This window comes from Neopsephotus bourkii, unplaced genomic scaffold (genome assembly GCF_033783945.1).
Source record: "Neopsephotus bourkii isolate Nb327-2 ecotype Australia unplaced genomic scaffold, CSIRO-AGI_Nbou_v1 NB_1008, whole genome shotgun sequence".
NCBI classification, from domain to species: Eukaryota; Metazoa; Chordata; class Aves; order Psittaciformes; family Psittacidae; genus Neopsephotus; species Neopsephotus bourkii.
In genome coordinates this window covers 281,130-296,642 of record NW_026901498.1, presented here as the reverse complement: position 1 = coordinate 296,642, position 15,513 = coordinate 281,130, and the positions used below count along the sequence as shown (strand labels likewise).

The 15,513-nt window shown below is 43.7% G+C and overlaps 2 protein-coding genes across 4 annotated transcripts in view; one reads left to right on the top strand and one right to left on the bottom strand.

Moving 5' to 3' along the window:
• Positions 1-1,140: 1,140 nt before the first annotated feature.
• Positions 1,141-4,337, bottom strand: TRAPPC2L (trafficking protein particle complex subunit 2L). The gene is made up of 5 exons (XM_061360041.1): positions 4,243-4,337; positions 3,318-3,490; positions 2,221-2,308; positions 2,030-2,109; positions 1,141-1,332 (listed from the first exon to the last, which is right to left on the bottom strand). Exons 1-5 carry the CDS (start codon positions 4,273-4,275, stop codon positions 1,287-1,289), a joined length of 420 nt encoding a protein of 139 aa, XP_061216025.1. The 5' UTR covers positions 4,276-4,337; the 3' UTR covers positions 1,141-1,286.
• A 7-nt stretch (positions 4,338-4,344) lies between these two features.
• Positions 4,345-15,513, top strand: part of GALNS (galactosamine (N-acetyl)-6-sulfatase) — a 47,831-nt gene continuing 36,662 nt past the window's right edge. For all 3 annotated transcript variants that reach the window (XM_061360037.1, XM_061360036.1, XM_061360039.1), the window contains exons 1-7: positions 4,345-4,466; positions 7,849-7,972; positions 9,220-9,294; positions 10,328-10,430; positions 13,356-13,499; positions 14,613-14,679; positions 14,796-14,923. In XM_061360037.1, coding sequence (XP_061216021.1) covers positions 4,368-4,466; positions 7,849-7,972; positions 9,220-9,294; positions 10,328-10,430; positions 13,356-13,499; positions 14,613-14,679; positions 14,796-14,923 — 740 coding nt within the window. In that variant the 5' untranslated portion in view covers positions 4,345-4,367. The remainder of the gene's footprint in view (positions 4,467-7,848; positions 7,973-9,219; positions 9,295-10,327; positions 10,431-13,355; positions 13,500-14,612; positions 14,680-14,795; positions 14,924-15,513) is intronic.

The following is a 15,513-nucleotide window of genomic DNA, read 5'->3' as shown; positions in this document are numbered from 1 at the left end:
CACAGACTGCTGCATGTGGGGCAGGAAAAACTTGGGAGTAGAGGTTTGTGAAAAGCACCAAGTACCTGGTCAGTGCCTGTGTTACTTCTGCTGACCGTGCTGTAGCTGCACAGCCTTGTGTAGTGTGAGTGTATTGCACAATTAAGAAGCTTTTCTAGCCTACTTTGTGGGGTTTTCCTATACAAATACCTTGTATTGATTTGGCAGTCTTTAATTAGAACAGCAGAGAGCTGCAGGGGATGGAGATGCTAACAGAGATTAGTTTGGGATGAGCCAGGCAGCTGTGCAATCCTGTCTTAATCTGTTTGTGTGGATTTATCCCAGCTGTGCTACCTGTGCTCCCTGACCTGGGCTAGAAATACTGTTAAATGTCCATGGCCAACCTGAATGAGGTGTGAGTGTGAATATCAGGAGGTGCTGTCAAATGTGAGTCACCCGAAGACCTTCCCCAGGAAGGCACAATCAGTGCAAGGTTTGATTGGGTTCAAGCTGCTGTTTTGAGACCAGCTGTTTGCTATCGGCAGAGCTCTCTCAAGTGTATGTAAACAGTGGCTGGTGGCTGGGGTTGTAGAGAAACCTGAAGCCTTCAGCTGACTTGCAGAGTTTTCTCTTTCCAAGAACTAATGGAGTAAGTACATACAGATCTGAGTGCTCCTAACAGGAAAACCAGGACAAAAGCCCAAGTATGTTTGAAGTGACCATTCCTTGTGATGTTCCTGTGAGAAAACAGTCCTGAGCAAAGGGGGGTGAAAAAGAGCAAAAGGACTTCTGTGGCTGATGTACTTCCCCTGCTTCAGAGGAACTGCCCTGAAGCACCAGTACTTCTGAGGATCAATGTCACTCTGCATCTCAGCTGACTGAAATCTAGGTTGACCTAATAATAATCACTTAGCTGCCTCTTGTGCAGCTGTTCTTGCTCTAATCATCAGCACAGCAGGAACTGCTGTTTTTACACAAAGCTCAATTTCTACAGAAACATCTGACTTGCACAGAAGCACAGCTGCATGCATTTCTGCAGGGAACGAACCTATCTGACACAGGCTGACCTTCCTGAAGGAAGAGCTGGCTCTCACATGTTGCCTGAAGGCATAAAGATGAACAGTGATGTCTGTGCTGTACTCAGGTTTGCTGGAGATGAAATGCATGAAGACCTTGCAGGTGTCCAGTTTATTTACATAGAATAAATTTAAAATATTGCACAGAAAGAAGACAATATATACATCAATTTATGCACAATTCTGCACATGGGAGATGTCCTCAACACATGGGTAAGAAAGAGCAGTGCTTCAGCACACCTGCATCATCATGGAGTTCACCATATTATCGAAAGCCCTAGAGAAGGGAATGAACACAGAATATTAGAGGAAGCAGCTAGTTCTGCCCAGCACACCTACTGTAACAAAGGCAATGGCTAACAATGTCTTTTGCTGGTTAACAAGATGGCTTTCCTTAAGCTGAATGCATTGTTTTATTCTTTAACTACGCTTTGTTGGGTAAGTAATGACTTTAAGCTAAAGTAAGGACAGGTTTCACCCTGGTTGCAGACCTCAGTAAAGTGAACAAAGGTGTTTTTGCCCAGGCAACAGAAGATCCAAACATTACTAAAATCCCCTGTGAGATTACAGGTAAAAAATGGGAGGCACTGGCCCTTCCAGGTGAGGAATTACATGTGTCCATACTCAAGGATAAGCCCTGAACAAGTACAGTTGTTCACTTTTTAACCTGCTCTGCTTACAAGTATGTTTATTTACGTCACCTGTGAAACAGGTCATTTCCTTTTTTTTTTTTTCTCCCCAAGAAAGAAATTTTCTTGCATCACTGTTTCTAACACCAATTCTGAGGTAGGAGTGAGGCAGTCATGAGACTATCAGTTTTCTGTTACATAGAAATGGCCCAAAGGCAACACAGCTCTTCTCCATTTAGGCTCTCAGAGCATGAACTGTCAGAGAGGTCATGCTCTTGCTGCTATTACATCGTGGGTATACTGCAAGTTCCAGAAAGATGGAAAGTATTAGTATGGTCAACTCACCTGGAATGGATACGGTCCCCAGGGTTATAAAAGGGGTTACACATTATATCTGTATATGAATTGTGCAGCTTTCGGAACATCTGAAAAGAGATTGTAGTTTAATTAATACTTCTTTTTTGTTGTTTCTTAGCACTTTATGAATAAGTAGCAAAAACACTGATTGGCAAGTCGTGCTCATGTCCTGCACTTACACTGCGGATCTCGTTGTCTCGAAGTGCTGTGTTTGAAGAATCCACCACCATAACAAACTTCACCCTGGAATTTGTCACGTAGCCGTATCTGTGCAGCTGTTAAGGCAAGTGCTTCTGACACACCAGAGCCTGGCAAAGCAACTGATGCAGGCTGAGACAAACTCAAACAAACAAGCTGAGAGGAAACAAGACATTCTTGCTGTGCCCAGCACGTAGCTAGGACTAGATGAGGTAAGCAAGATGCTATTTTGCAGGAACTGAATCCCTTTTCTATCTGACTTCTTCCATCTTTGATAACTCCAGGACAAGCTTGCTCCTATACTGGCCAGTAAAGCATGCCTTGCCATTTCAAAAGTCAGCCTCCCACTAGCTATTTTGGGGAAACCATTTTAATGACACAGCCAACTTATTTATTTTTCTTTGGGAGACTTGGAGACGTTCCAATGTCAGCCAGTATGGCTGACCTGAAACTTCAAAAATGAACAACCAAGTTATAAAACCCCAGAAATCAGGCCTGCACATAAGTCCCACCTGTGGGATTCAGAGGAAAAGATGAAGAAAGCTCAAAAGATCAATTCTGTGACTTATAAACAAGGCCACAGAGTATACAGAAATCAGACCACGCACCTGGGATATAGGTACTTTGCCAGAGACCTTCACCCTCCTGCTACTTTTACTGGTGTTAAAGAGTTTAAGCTTTATTCTAGTCAGTCAAGTGTTTTAGCTAAGCAGGGACTAAAGCACCCAGTTAGTGAAAGGTGAAGTCTAGCTGGACCAGGCACTCATCACGCATTGCACTCCCTCGTGTAGGGTAAAAGTACGTTTTTCCACTGCCTGGTGGGCAGTGAAGCAGCTTCTGAACTGACCAAGGCACCAAACCTGAGCCTTTATGTGACAAACTGGTCAGTGAACAAGGACATGTATTTTATGCTGACGTCTCTAATACAGCACCAAGTAGAAAGAGAGGCTTTCTATGCAGAGCCCCCTCCAAGAAAGAAGGGGCTTCTATAAATACAGAAATGAATGCACAGCAATACATGTAAAATAAATACATAAATAAATACAAAATGGCATAGGAAAAAGCATTAGAAAGATACACCTTGTAGTCCTCAGTGGGGTAGAGGAGCCCTAGGTACAGTTCCCTCTGATCTACGAGGGCCTTGCCCATGGCAGAGATCTTTTCATCCACGACATCAAGCGAAGTGTGCACGGTGTAGTGGAACTTCAGCTCGTTCTCAGTTGGAACGCTCCGGATGTACAGGGGATAGTTCTGGGGAGCAGAGCAAACTACACTGAGTAGGAGTGGCCGCTCTGCTGTGTAAGTGATGCCAAGAGAGTGCTTTCACCCAAAGAACTGCTGCTGTCAGAAATAAGCTATTTTAAGCATTTCAGATGCACAGCTCCCCTTTACACCTCGTAGCACTTGTGCAGATCTCCATACACCAGCACCAGGAGAACCAGCTGCAAAAGGGAGGCACTGCACAAGGCTCAGGTCTCTCCACTGCCTGACCTGCCCCAGCAGTGCCTCTCTCCCCCTCTTTCTGAGGAAAACCCCTCTCTTCTCCCGGCAGCAGGACACCACAGGGCACCCTCACACTGTCCCTGCACTCACTGCCCTGGTCCCCCACATACCCACCAAGGCTCTGCCCCACTCCCTTCACCCCTATTTATGCCCCACAACCTGAGACCCTGCCCTTCCCCATCACCCCTACCCCACAACCAGCCCCATGGCCCCAGTCCTGCTCCCTTCCTCGCTCATGCTCAGGCCCCACAACCAGAGACCCAAACGCTCTCCCATCACCTCTCCTCATACCCCATAGCTCCCCTGCCACCCTCAGGCCCCACAACCTGAGATCTCCCTTCACCCTTCCTCAGGCCCCACTGCTCCACTTGACCCCCTCCCACCCTCAGGCCCCACAACCTGGGATCTCCCCTCACCTCCGCTGAGGCCCCACATCCCCCGTGCCCCACAACCCGAGGCCCATCTCCGCTCCGGCCCCACAGCCCGAGGTCCATCCCCACCTCCTTAGCGATAACAGCGATGCACACCGCCATCTTGTCCCCGCCTCCACCGCCCGCCCCGCGAGTCCCGTGACGCGCGCCGCGTGTCACGTGAGGCGCGGCCGCAGCGCGGGGCGGCGGTTGCCATGGCGAAGGCGGTGCTGGTGCCGCTGTGCCTGTGCTGGGCCCTGGGCCTCGCCGCGGCCTCCGCGCCCCCCAACATCGTCCTGCTCCTCATGGACGACGTGAGTGGGGCCGGGGGGGGGGGTGTTGTGGTGGTGGGAACAGGGGTCCGTGTTACTGAGAGGAAGTCGCTTGTGGGGGGGTGACGCTGAGGGGGTGTTGGGTTCATGGGAAGGGGCCGGTGTGGCTGAGGTAAAATGGGGGCTCGGCTCCACGGAGTGCGTCTTATGGGGTGTGGGCTGCGGGGGGGGGGGGGGTTCACTGGGGTGTGAGCAGGGCCCTTTTGGTGAGGGGATCTCCCAGGGCTGGCAGAGGGGCGCCTGTGGGGTTCTTTGGGGGCATGGTTTGAGCACAGGCACCTTGTGGGCATGGCTGCTGTCTAACGCATTGTGCTGGTGTGCGTGGTGTGCCTGTGGTGGTCCCTGAGCTCACTGGAGTATTGAGGCGCATGGGCAGGGTCCAAAGCTGCACTGGTGCAGTTTCATCAGGTTGGTGCGCCATGAGCTTTACCCTGAAAACTGGTCTGAGTTTGGGTGTCCTAAGTGCACATCAAGGGACATTTTTGGGCCTGGCAAGGCTTGTCTTTTGCATGTGCGTCTTGAGCATTTATTTGCTTCTTTGTGCCCTGTAAGATCCATCTCACTCCTGCAGAGCTCTCTCTGATGTACATAGAATCATAGAATAGTCAGGGTTGGAAAGGACCTTAAGATCATCCAGTTCCAACCCCCCTGCCATGGGCAGGGACACCTCGCAATAAACCATGTCACCCAAGGGCATGGGGCCCAGGTGTTCTTTATGGGCATGATCCAGCCTAGATCACAGTTCCCAGGTTTACACATCACCCCTTTCAGGGCTTCATATTCAGCCTGTGCGATGGCAGGTGAGTGGAGCCTGTACCGTGATTCATGGTCAGAGGCCTCCAGCACAGTGATTCAGGCATAGGTTGATGTGGCGGTCTGGAAAAGTTTGATTGAAATATGCAGGAATATCTGAATAAGCCTGTAAGGACTTCATGTAAGTACTTCCTCATGCTCAGTTGCTTTCTTCCTCATTTCCTATCCTAATTTTGTGTAAAAAGTGGTGAAGAAATGAAGTCCCTGCCAGGTCTGGTGTACCCCTGCCCTACCCCTCCTTCAGGACAGAGCTTCCTGAGGTGGCCTGCTCAGACCTGTAAAGTCAAGCCCATACACAAGCCTTTTGGAACTGGTGCATACAACACCTACATACCTTACAAGTTTAATAATGTCATCTATTAGTCCATTTATAGTGACTGAGTATGATGAGCAATGAACTCCACAGTCCTTGGCAAAGTATTCAACTGGCTGGTGTATGTTGAAAAACAGGGTGTCTCTGTGATTTTCAAGCCTTGGTAGAATCACGCTGAAGTTAAGGCTTGGTTTTTGTAGCCTACAAAAATAATCATGACAATATCTTCCAAAGCCAGCAATGGAGGTATCTGTAGTAGCACCGAGTAAGGTGCGTCTACAAGTGTAGAGAAATAAACTCACAAGATATTTAAGGAAATGTTTTAGAAACCCACACTTACCCCTTGAAAACCTTAACGAGAAGAAAAATAATTTTGCTGATTTTTGCCTTCTAAACTGAGGGGGAGGGGGAAAAAAAGGCAATAAATCTCTAAAAAATGGAAATAATCACAGATTTATTTCCAATCAAAAGTCTTCTCACTTTTGCAATCTGGGGTGGTCTTAGCCACCTGGGCAAGGAAATACATTATTTTCCAGCACATTCCTGTTGCTGACATCTTCCTGGTTTGCTTCTCTCCTGAGTACTTTGTTGTCATCCATCAGGTTTGTTTGTAGTAGGAACCTGTTGTGTGCCGTTTTAAGCTGCTTGAAAAGCAAATGAGGGTGGGTGTGTGCCTCGGAGGGTGGGCAAGCTCTTATCGCCTGTTTGGCTCCTTCTGCCGATTCAGCATGACTGGTTTTCATTGTGTTTCTACACTCCAGTACAAGATAATTACCTTGTAAGACGAGTTTTTCTGCCCAGCTGAGCCTTCGGCAGTCCATCTCAATTCCCCATTCAGGAATATTCCCCCCCCATACACACCTCCTTTCCCAGCTGGCATTTGTAATATTCAAGATGAAAGCTCCCTGGGACAGTGATTATCCCACTCTAGAAGTGTTGGTACAGCATGAGACATGATAAGGTATAGATCCTGACTGGAGCTTCTATGAACTATTTATTTATTTAATAATCTGTTAGTTAAAAATGCATCTTCATGGTCTTTTTTACTTTAATCCTTCAGTAACTTCTGTGATTGCGAATTAGAACAACACGATACTGTTTTTTTTCTTTCTTCCTTGATGATAAAGATACTGAAGAATAGAGAATTGGGGGGTGATCCCATTGAATTCATTAATTCCACATCCTAGTGGTAGGCTGTAATGTTTATTTGCTCCTTGCTCCAACCTCAGCAGACGGCTCTGCAGTTCTCCAATAGTTTTCTTTTCCAAACTGCACCACTGCAGTGTAAATGTTGGACTCTCAGATGAGGCCAAACAGATGGCTTTCTAAACATCTCAGTACATTACACCCTCTCTATCAGTTGCTCACCTGATACACATCTATATTAAAGAAAGCTATTGCCTTTTTTAAAGCATAATATAATCTCTAGCAACCATGGTGCCTAATTGCTCATTAAATTGTTCCCTTCTAGAACCTTCTGTTTTAAGTCAGTTTTATTTGTATTATTACCAGTAATAGCTTTCAGCGATGAATGTAGACAGCATGATAGTAATCTATGATTCTCCTGGGGTATGACCCCTCATATGCCCGGAGAAGATGCAGGGTGAAACCACTGTCTTAGAAATAAGCAAGACACCGGTTTCTCCATGTTTCAAGACGTGATGCCTCTGTCAGGTTTCTCTGCAGAGCTTGCTTCTCAAGTAAATGCTTCCTCCTTTTTCCTGCAGCACTTCTTTGGGGTTTAGAGCTTTCCTTTGCATTTCTAGTTACATATACACAGATGAATTGACAAATTCAGCAGGCTGAAGTGAAGTCCTGGGATCCACTGCAAAGAGAGCAGTCAGACTTTGCAGCTGTACAGCACTGATTATATCACTTGTAAGTTCCTTGTCCTCCCTGACATGTGTGCTTGCCGGTCATCCGGCACTTGAGTAAGAGTGAAGGCATTAGGGTTCTTAACCCAGTTCTACTACAAGTGTTTTAATGGCTATTAGCAAGTCAGTTAATCTCATGTGTGCCTTGGTTTCCCATTCCTCAGTGAGAAGTGTAATAGTTCCCGGCTTCACAGGGTTGGGGAAGATAATTTTTATCACATTTGTGAAGTACTCCCTAAGTAGGGAGATGAGCACTATAAAGATTTAGAAATGAAGGGATACAATAACAGTGTTATGTGGGCCCAGAAGCATTGTTGTGGAAGAGTAAAAGTACTTTTACATCTTTTGATGTGTTCTTTTACAGATGGGTTGGGGTGATTTGGGAGTTTTCGGAGAGCCTTCTAAGGAAACTCCTAACTTAGACCAGATGGCTTCAGAAGGGATGCTTTTCCTGGATTTTTATACTGCCAACCCCCTCTGTTCTCCATGTAAGTAAACTTGAGTTTTAAACTAGCATATAAGTGTGCCACCTTCTGAGAAGTTTGGGATGTTTGCCAGCATCTGACAAACTAGCAACCAAGCAAGAGATTACCCTCAGGGCAGAGTTTGGATTTGGTGCTTTGATCCTGCGTTTTGCTCCCTTTTTATTTATGTTTTGATTGGAAAACCTACAATCTTCAGTCCATACAAAGCACTGTTTTAGTGATCAAATCAGTCTAGCTAAAGGAATATTTACAACATTATGGTGCGGTATTCTAAAAACTGCAGTCATTGCATTTTTTTTCATCTTTCTTATTTTGGGGTAAACAAAGCACTACCTACATTGTTGCTGAACATTGTACATAGTTTGATTCCATTGGCTTTGGTGAGACTTTCTTGCAGCAGGTTGTGCCCTGGTTTTGACCCTCATGGTTTGCAAGATTCTTGGGGAAGGGACAAGAGATAAAAGAAACGTTTGGGTCTGGGAGTCACAGATATTTTTATCATTATTGTTTTTCTCTGATGTGGGTTTATTTTCTTTCTTTTTTTCCCCTCTTTCTTTTTTTTTTTTTTGTTTCAAACCTGATTGGCAGCCAAGAACCGAAACAAAGATGAGGAACAGGAGCTTTCTGTTTGGGCTTTCATTTAGGATATAATTTGTCAGTGTGCTGATGACGTCCTTGCTGAGAAAAGGCATTTAAAATATGCTGAAGTCCTGCTAAGTCCAGCAGTGGTACTGTATATGCTTAAAGTAAAACATCTGTTTAAACATTCCCTGCAGTCAGGACCTGACTTCTGTTGTCAAAGCTGGACAGCTCTTTCTTCACTATTACATGACTTGTGTTCAAGCAAGCTTAAAAACTTGGCCTTAAGCATCTAATCAGTTCATGTTATGATTTCCTCTTAAATATAAATGTCAGATGTTCCTTTTATAATTACTGAGATAGAAGAGCTGCTACATTGACTATTGAAAGTAAGGATTCTTCAGCAGTGGGTAATTTAAGAGAGGGGCCAAATTTCAGTTGGGTTTGTCCTGGAGTAAGTTTAATGTTGTCTTATCAGAATGTGGCTATCTCCATGGCTCACTGGAGAGGGGAGTTCCTGCCTGTTTGAATGTGAGTGATCTTAGTTAGCTGGCTGTGGCAAAAAGACGCTGACATGCTTCAGTCAGTGTGCTGTCCTCAGCCTTAATGTAGTAATGTTAACATTAAGCAGAGAATGCATGTAAAATAAAACATTTTTTTGTTATTTGCAGCCAGGGCAGCACTGTTGACGGGCCGTCTTCCTGTCAGGAATGGATTTTACACCACGAATGCACATGCCAGAAATGGTACGGGCTTCACTCCTGATTTGCCTTCCTCTCTTGATTTCCCTCTGTGCTTTGTAGGAAGTATTGCTTTGAACAAAGGCTTGGCTTGGTGATCTTCCCCTATGGATCTTCCAGAGTGGCACGAAAAGATTACCATGTTAACTGGTGGTAATGAGCGTGAAATTTATTGCTTCCTCCTCATCAAGCAGAAAACCTCCTCAAATTAAAGAGATGTAAACAAGGCTGGTTGGTCCATTTGCTTCTGCTGGCTGAGAAGTGTTTCCTCTGGGTGGTCTAATTGGTGTATGGTGAAAGAAAGTCACATTGGGTGTATGTTAACACCCAGAGTAAAGAACAAGCTGCTAACAGTTTTATTCAGCAGCCAGTTCTCTAACCATTTCAGCCTTGGCAGTTTTGCAGCACTGTTGTGCCCATGATGCTTCCAGGGAAGATTACCAGTTCATAATGTCCCATAATGTTCATAATGGCGTGACACATGCCATGTGCTTGGGCAGGAATCAGCAGCTACATGCTGTTTCGGACTATGGATCAGCAAATGCTCTTGGATGTGTCCATCCTAATCGAAGTCACACCTTAGATTCTCAAGGGCCATAGAACTGTAGACTGAGAGAGAGGTATCATTACTTTAAGCTCTTGCAATCTGAGCAAGTTTAGTGATCATTTGATTCAGGGGAAAAAAGCCTTAGTTTTAGAAAATAGGAAGCAAATTTGCAAGAGCAAAGGAAATTTCAGTGCACACCTACAGCACTTGCTTTCTTTATGACCTGCCCCTTTCAAGGGTCTTAACTTCATTCTGTGATGGCAGCCCCCTTTACTGTTGGCCATGGTGTGCTAATGGGTGTAGATCTGTTGATTTCTCTGAATTAATTTTCTTCATCTCAGGCCTGGGAGAACTTCCAAGGAGTTATACTGCTGGGACTTCAAGCTAGTTGCTATTTCTGATCTGGTAACAGTGCTTCTAATGATGGGTAGCCATGAGCTGTTTTCTCTAATGTTGTTAAGAGTTGGAAAGATTTTTGTTTGTTTTATGCAGCATACACACCACAGGATATAGTAGGAGGAATCCCAGATTCTGAATTACTGCTTCCAGAGCTGCTGAAGAAAGCTGGCTACATCAATAAGATCATTGGCAAATGGTAAGCTTGCTTTAAGATCTCTTGCTTTAAGATCTCAGTTTGTGTGTGTGTGTGTGTGTGTGTGTGTGTGTATTGTGAAGGAGCAGCAGAACAACCAGAAGCTCAGATGTCTGACTTTTGAAATCTGTGGTGGATCTTCCCCCCTACTGTGATCAATTTCTGACTTGCTGTCATTACAAGTACATGTATCTTCATACAAAGACTTGAAGGGTTGGGTTTGTGTGTGTGTGTATTTATAAACCCTTCACCCTGTGTGCTTTCATCCACTTATCATCCCACTCAATCAAAAACCATCAAGATGTTCTGCTGGAACTTGCCTTGAGCACCTAAGTGCTTTTTGTCACTGGCCCTTGCTATATATTGGGGTTTTTTGTTAATACAGTAGTCTAAATTGAGAAAGCTTCTTTTTAGGGGGTATAAGTGTGTGGTGTAGAAATAGATGCAGACATCTCTAGGGCTACATTTAAGATTGTTTATCAAGTGTAGAAGGTGAGGGTGAATAGGAGTAAGCTTGATCGGCATAGTTGATACCAGATGTTTTAAAACACCTGGAGGTCTAATCCAATACTCTGTGAATATTGTCCTTTGGCTTTATGGACTTTTATGGAAGTACAGTATAATCTTTGTAAAAGAGAGAGAACTTCTAAAAATCTATGTTTTGTGATGGCCAGGTTGGTCAGGGCTTTGAGCAACCTGGTTTAATGGAGGATGTCTCTGCACGTGGCAGGGATTTGGAACTATGTGATCTCGAAGGTCCCTTCCAGCCCAAACCATTCTGTGATTCTATGTCTGCAAAGAATCAGAAGGGAAAAGCCTGAAAGAGACTCCTATCAAACAAGCACAGTGGGATTACCAATGTAATAGTTGAAACTGGTGCATTTTTAAGATCAGAATTTCAGATGTGCTTGTGGGCTGTAATGGAATCCCATGGGGTCTGGTGATCTCTGACCAGCTGATTCACAGTTTGGAAGAGTGCTTTAATACATAAATGCATAAGTAGCAACTTCCACAGTACGTAGACACCAGAGGAGTTGACAGAGTAATCGTTAATGAAGAGAGTTCAGACAGGAGAAGTACTGGGGGGATACTGTTAAGGAAAGTAATAGGGTACAGTTTCTCTAACAGTTTTGTTAACTAGCTAGAGAAGAGGGAGTTTGAATTGTGGCCGGATTCACCACTGCTGCTGAAATTGGAAAGCAAGCAAACTAACCTGAGACAGTGAATTATTTATTAACCACAAATCCAAATAGCAGAGTGGCCATGAAGAATCGGATCAGTGGGCTGAACGCAATAAGATGCACTTCACTGCTAATAAATGTAAATTCATACACTCAGGGAAAAGAAATAAACAATGCAAATACAGATTGGTTCCAGGCAGTTATTTGGAAAAGAGCAAAATCTGGAAGAACCTGCAGCTGTTAGGAATAAGCAGTCTAAATATGAACCTGCAGCGCACTATTGTTGTGCACCCAAGACCTGTTACCCTGGGCAGGGCTAGGGAGTCATCCTGTACAGCAGCCATCTCTGCTTGTGCTTCCTAGAAAGGGGTTAACAAAGAAAAAAGGCAAAGTACAGTAGTTAAATTCGGGTCTCAAACACAGAATTTTAGGGCTTTTAAAGAAGTCTAAGTTCCCCAGCACTAGATTTCTATATCAAAATTCCTCCTAAACACTTGTGAGGGTGTCCTGTGGCAGCAAGTTCCATAGTTTAGTTGTATGTTTGCAAGTCAAGTATTTCGCATGACCGTTTTTGAATTTGTTGCATTTCATTGTATCTCTTTTTTTGTGTTGTGAGAGGGAGAGAATAATCTGCATCTCAGAAATTATTTAATGCCTTTTTCAAGTTTCTCCCTCTGTAAGTTCTCTTAGGACTTTCTTGGAATAAAATATTTTTCATGTCCCCTGTTGTAGAAACAGTGAGGAGTAGTTTTGTATTATCATGTATATAAATGAAGAAAAAATAGAATCCTGCAGGTCAGACTTGCAGGGTTAGTTACATTACCAAATAATCATATCTGGAATTATGATTATTTTCTGTTATAACTTATTTTGGAATAGCTCAGAATAACACCATGGATCGGTTTACTTCAGGTAATGCATTTTATGCCCCTTATGTTCAGAAAGTGTGCAGAAAGTGATGGCATAAAATGGACTGGTTGCAAATGCAGGCTCGTGAGTGGAAGGTAGAATGATTACATAAACATTAAGCTACAAAGATCTCCCTTAGAGACTGAGAGAGGATGGGTGTTCTGTGTCCTCAAGATGGTATAAACGAAGGAAATTTAGAATTTGCAGCATTACAGTTGGAGATTAGAGAGGAGCTGCATCTTGAAGTTAAGGATGGAGAATTTTCAAGCTGCGTAGTAGAACAGAGCTGTCATCAGCAGTAGCTAAACGTGTTTTATGTGCACATGTACTCACAAAGAACTCGTTCTCATTTACATTCAGGTCTCTTTGTACCATTTTGGCAGCCTGAATACTCCATAAAGGGGATGCAGATATAATGATACATATCATGAGCTTTGCCTTATGTTTTTACAGTTTAGTGGTATGAAAGTGACTTCTCACAGATCAGAATCCCTAAGTAAAACATTATGTGTGTCTTTGCAATGGCTTTGGGTGGTGGTGTCCATGAGTGCAGCTCATCAAGACAGCATGAAAGAAGACACCAATGGAAGGAAACAATGGAAAACAAAGATCAGATAGTAGGCTAAAATGGGATATATGTGAGCACTGGAGTGAGTCTGCACAGACACACTTGCAACAAGTATGAGAATGATCAAGAAAATCCTCTGCATTTATTTCATTGAAATGCTTAGGTTTTTTCTTATTAGACAAAGATTGTTTTCTTGCATGCCATTCTGATGAGATGATTATTTGCTTTTTTGCTGCAGAATTTCAACTCATCTGTTTCTTTTGTTCCTAGGCATCTGGGTCACCGGCCGCAGTTCCACCCCCTGAAGCATGGGTTTGATGAATGGTTTGGATCCCCAAATTGCCATTTTGGACCTTTTGATAACAGAGCTCTCCCCAATATCCCTTTGTATAGAGACTGGGAAATGATTGGCAGGTAATTCAGCTACTTGCCTGGTAATGTTATTTTCTTTGCTTCCCCTGCTGACATTTCAGTGCTGGAAGATAAGTGCTACCGTAGCAAACCCATTTCAGTGGAAAGGGTTTGGTAAAGCCAGCAGCTGCTTCAGAATCAGTTACAGACTCAGTTGGATGGGCAGTGATCTACAGGTATTTCACCCCATGCAGAGGACTTTATAGCATGTCAAGCTTTGGGAATATCCTGCCTCGTATGTGATCTGACATACTTACTACAGGGTACCCTGAATATCCTGCAGTTCAGCAATAAACCAGTGCAGAAAAGGTGCTTGTAAGCAGACATGAAACACATGAATAGCCCTGAGTAACAAGGCCAACATACAAGATGCACATGGACCATTTAGGGATGGGACTGCTCTAGAGTGCCTCCCTCCAAGAGATGTTTGCTTATCCCATTGCACCCTAATGGCTTCCTGTGATGATGTCACTCCACTGCTTCTCTTGGAAGCTGGTTCAAGTCTGTACTGAAAGACCTCTTTATTTCTTGTCTTCGTGTTTGTAATAAACTTCTGTCTGTTTGCATAACACCATTCTGTGCTCCAAGTCTGCAGTTGTGCCATTCTTGTCCATTCCATTTGAGTCTTGTATCATCTTATTTCTCTTGGTGTTCTCTTGAGGACTGCCCCCTGCCCTTCTTCGCTTAATTGGTGTCTAAAGATACTTCTAACATAACATAACATTTTCCAAGCAGCCCAAGGTCTGATTCCAGGATTGCTCCATCTCCCTGGAAGTTGTTCTGTACTTCTAAAAATCTTATTCACATTTCAAACAGCTCTCTATTGAAGGAGTAACAGCATGAGATCTGTAACCATACTATCCCTATTCTAACAGCTTAAGAGTGAAAGTTCGGTAGCTCAGGTTTGTCCAAAACTTGCAGTGATCCTTAATTCAGATCTAGCTGTTTTGTTACTTTCCCCCATAAACAAAAAAATATGGTGCTACTCTTCTTGATATCTGAAGAGAGTTTGCTGAGTATCACATGATCTGTTTGTCACCTACTTTTGTACCAAGGTAAAAAAAGCCTGTTTATGTTATATGATTTTTTTTCTCTCTGATTCTTTTTATTGTTAAGGTACTATGAAGATTTCAAAATTGATCTGAAGACAGGTGAAGCCAACTTGACTCAGATCTACCTGCAGGTAATGTCTATTTTAACACTAGTTTTTAAGCCATAGTGACTTTATGCTGCTTTTTTTGGAGAGATCTAGATGGCAGAGGATGATTCCATTAAATTCATTTTTATTGCTGTTTACAGGAAGCTCTCGATTTTATTAGCAAGCAGCAGGCCAGCCAGCAGCCATTCTTTTTATACTGGGCAATTGATGCTACCCATGCTCCTGTTTATGCCTCCAAACAGTTCCTGGGCAGTAGTCAGAGAGGACTGTAAGTCTTGAGTTTGTGGGTCTTGATTTTGTTGGGTCTTTTTAAATTAATACCTCATGCTGCAGAAACAGAAAACCTAAGCAATGTTGATCCAAGTACATAGATAATTTCTCTAAAGTGTGTGTGTGTGCTGAAATAGATTAGTGAGGACTGTGCTTGGATTGTTTTTTAATAATTTTGCTATCATCTGAAATGAAGATCATGTGACTAAAATGGGGGAGAAGGGGGAGTGTAAGCTCCTTTGCCAGTTGTGTGAGTAATGAAGTGCTGTATGTGGCACAGATGATTTTTGGAAGGCTTTTGTATGATTAGTGCCTGTTTTAAAAGCCTATAAATCAGGCCAGCAAGTAGAAAAGCAGGCATGAAAAATGCAATTTACAGGAGGCAAAGAGCTGTCTAGATACTGGGGGCCCTGCTTCTGAGAGTGCAGTTACAAACCAGCATCCGTAAGCAAAAGTATGTTATTAGCTTCAAGTCTGTGGCAAAGTGGGTTTGCCTGTGTTTGAGAACTTCATAGCTAAATTTGTATCAGTCATTGGTCTCTGTCCAAGAGTGGCTCACATATGAACAAATTCTGACTGTTAATACCC

Coding starts and splice junctions, on each gene's coding strand:
- TRAPPC2L (XM_061360041.1), bottom strand. CDS start 4,275: ATGGCGGTGTGCATCGCTGTTATCGCTAAGGAG. Junction 2,309..3,317: donor CCCACTGAGGACTACAAGGT/GTATCTTTCTAA, acceptor ACAGCTGCACAG/ATACGGCTACGTGACAAATT. Junction 1,333..2,029: donor GGGGACCGTATCCATTCCAG/GTGAGTTGACCA, acceptor TCCCTTCTCTAG/GGCTTTCGATAATATGGTGA.